This window comes from Trichechus manatus, unplaced genomic scaffold, assembly GCF_000243295.1.
Source record: "Trichechus manatus latirostris isolate Lorelei unplaced genomic scaffold, TriManLat1.0 scaffold00142, whole genome shotgun sequence".
In the NCBI taxonomy this organism is placed as follows: Eukaryota; Metazoa; Chordata; class Mammalia; order Sirenia; family Trichechidae; genus Trichechus; species Trichechus manatus.
In genome coordinates, this window is record NW_004444078.1 from 1,802,815 (window position 1) to 1,805,549 (window position 2,735).

A 2,735-nucleotide genomic window follows, 5' to 3' on the forward strand; every position below is an offset into this window, starting at 1 on the left:
AGGTGCACCTTAGTCATCAAAGTGACATCTTTGCTGTTTGGATTTTTAAAGAAGTCTTTTGCTGCTTTCATGGGTGTTGATTTGTTGATCCAAGTAGGATGAAATCCTCGACAACTTCAGTTGTTTATTGGTCCCCTAGGAGCCCTGGTGGCGCAGTAGTCAAAGTGCTTTACTGCTAACTGAAAGGTCAGCAGTTTGAAACCACCAGTGGCTCGGCAGGAGAAAGATGTGGCAGTCTGCTTCCATAGAGATTTACAGCCTGGGAAACCCTATGGGGTCACTATGAGTGGGAATCGATTCGGCGGCAGTGGATTTGGTTTGGGTTTTTTGTTTGTTTATTGGTCCAGTTGTGAGGTAATTTATCGGCAGCAGTTTTTGGAGATTTCCTGCAATTTGTCCTAAACCAAACCTAATGATTAAAAAACGTTTTCCATTGATTTTTCTGATGAAAGTGTAGATTCATTTTAAAGGCATATTTATTGAGCACCTACTATGTGCCCGCCACTCTTCTGGGGATAGAACAGTGAACAGAACTACACAACATTCTTCCCTTCATGTGGTGAAAACAGACAATAAGCAAAATGAAAAAGAAAATATGTGGTAGGTCAGCTGGTTATAAGTGCTATGGAGAAAAATAAATCAAGGACGCAAAATGGTGTTTTCCAGGGTTGCAATTTAAATGAGGTGGCCTGAGAAGGCTTCCCTGATATAGTGACATTTGAGCAAAGACCTCAAAATATGTTTCCTGGAGAAGAAAAAAATGTTGATCCCAAAACTCAATAAAAAAATAGGCTTTAGAATATAGGCACCATTTAAATAATATATTTCAAAGATGAATTACGTTTTAGATTAGTGTAAACGAATTATTTAAAAGAAACATGGTGTTAGGTACACTTTCTTTGGAGCCGTGGTCTTCCGTTCATGATGTGTGTTCTTTTTCCCTATAGGATGTCTCAGTGGTATGAACTTCAGCAGCTTGACTCCAAATTCCTGGAGCAGGTTCACCAGCTTTACGATGACAGTTTTCCCATGGAAGTCAGACAGTACCTGGCCCAATGGCTAGAAAAGCAAGACTGGTAAGGAACACTCATTTGACATTTATCTCCGCTTTTAAGATACTTATTGATTAAGTGACTTGCAGCTACACTGACTAGAAGATACATCTTATCAGTGGCCGGTGGAATTATCTGTTGCAGAAAAGCGCTTTGATTTAAAAAATGGCATGTGTCTTTACAAAGTTAAATGCACTAACGATTAAGCACCTTTCTGTATTTTTGGCAAATTTAAGTATGGTATGTGCTTCTAAATGTTTTGGATTAAGTTAGATAGTTCTGACACCATTAATTTTCCAAGTCAGGAGCCAGGCTATAGAAACAAGTAAGTTAAATTAAAAAAATAAAAATAAAAAATAAAGCCAAATTATGGTAAAACACTGATGAGAGATATGAAGAAGGTAATGAAATTAAGTGATATCTCTTTAAACTGATATGTGTCCTACTTCGCTGACTGTAAAAATTTTAAATCTTCTGAAAATATTTCACACAGAAAGCAAAAAAAAAAAACCAAACCTGTTGCCATTGAGTTGATTCTGACTCAGAGATAACCACCATTAACAATTTTATACACAATCTCTTGGAATTCTAGAATTTTTCATGCTAATTATATGTTTTTGATTATTGTTACTAATAGAAATACTGTTTACTATTGCTAATAGAAATACCGCTGCTAAAAGCAGCGAGATCAAAAAGAACGAAATAAAACCTAAGATAATATTTAAAATTATTTCTGGTAATTCCTGTAAGGAAAGCAATCTTAGCTTTGTCTAAGTATTATCTGGAATAAAACGTGTAAATTTTAAATCTCCTAGGGAGCATGCTGCCAATGATGTTTCATTTGCTACCATTCGTTTTCACGACCTCTTATCACAGCTGGATGATCAGTACAGCCGCTTTTCTTTGGAAAACAATTTTTTGTTGCAGCATAACATAAGGAAAAGCAAGCGCAATCTTCAGGTATGACCTGGTATTTGTGTTTTAGTTGAAATACTCCCACGTTCATGTAGGAGAGGTTTTTTTATTCAACAAATACTATTTAGCACACACTCATGAGTGGAGGAGTGCTTGGACTGTAAATAACCTTATCTTATGTGACTAATTTAAAAAATATCAGTATAATGAATAAAATGTCAATTCTTTTTGTAAATTCATAAGAACTTTTCAGGTTTTAGTGCAATATCTGTTAGACATCGGTAATTCTGGGAGAACTGTGATACCATAACCTTGTTTTACTAAAGATTGCCAAAATTTAAATCAAAGGAAAAGGGGTACATTTTAAGAGCAGTGATCTGTGATACCACGTTAAAGCTCAAAGGGACTTTAGTGATCAGCTAGGTCTAATTTCTCGGTATGTAGATGAGGAATAAATCTGGAAGAGTTTAACCTCGCTGGGGCCCAATAGTGAGTTGGTGAATTGGCACTAGACTCCTTGATTTGTGTCCAGTGGAGTTGCCTTCTCCTAGAAGAGATGGTGAAAGGGAGATCCAGGCCTGAGAGAAAGTGCTACAAAGTTTACGAGTTCTTTTAAAAGTCCTCCCAACATGCGGTAGGGCTTGGCTATCATGCTTATTTCTGTATTAATGGAATTTTTCTGTTTTGTTGGAGATGACAGCTTGTCATTCCCTTATTTCATACAGCACACCCAAACTTTTCAACTTAGGTAATAGGAAACTTCTTTTT

The 2,735-nt window shown here is 36.4% G+C and overlaps 1 protein-coding gene across 1 annotated transcript in view; it reads left to right on the top strand.

The window, feature by feature from the left end:
• Positions 1-296: 296 nt before the first annotated feature.
• The window catches only part of STAT1 (signal transducer and activator of transcription 1), a 44,554-nt gene continuing 42,115 nt past the window's right edge, over positions 297-2,735 (top strand). Inside the window, exons 1-2 of the mRNA XM_023739902.1 lie at positions 297-1,076; positions 1,868-2,012. Of these exons, the coding sequence (XP_023595670.1) occupies positions 922-1,076; positions 1,868-2,012 (300 nt within the window). The 5' untranslated portion in view covers positions 297-921. The remainder of the gene's footprint in view (positions 1,077-1,867; positions 2,013-2,735) is intronic.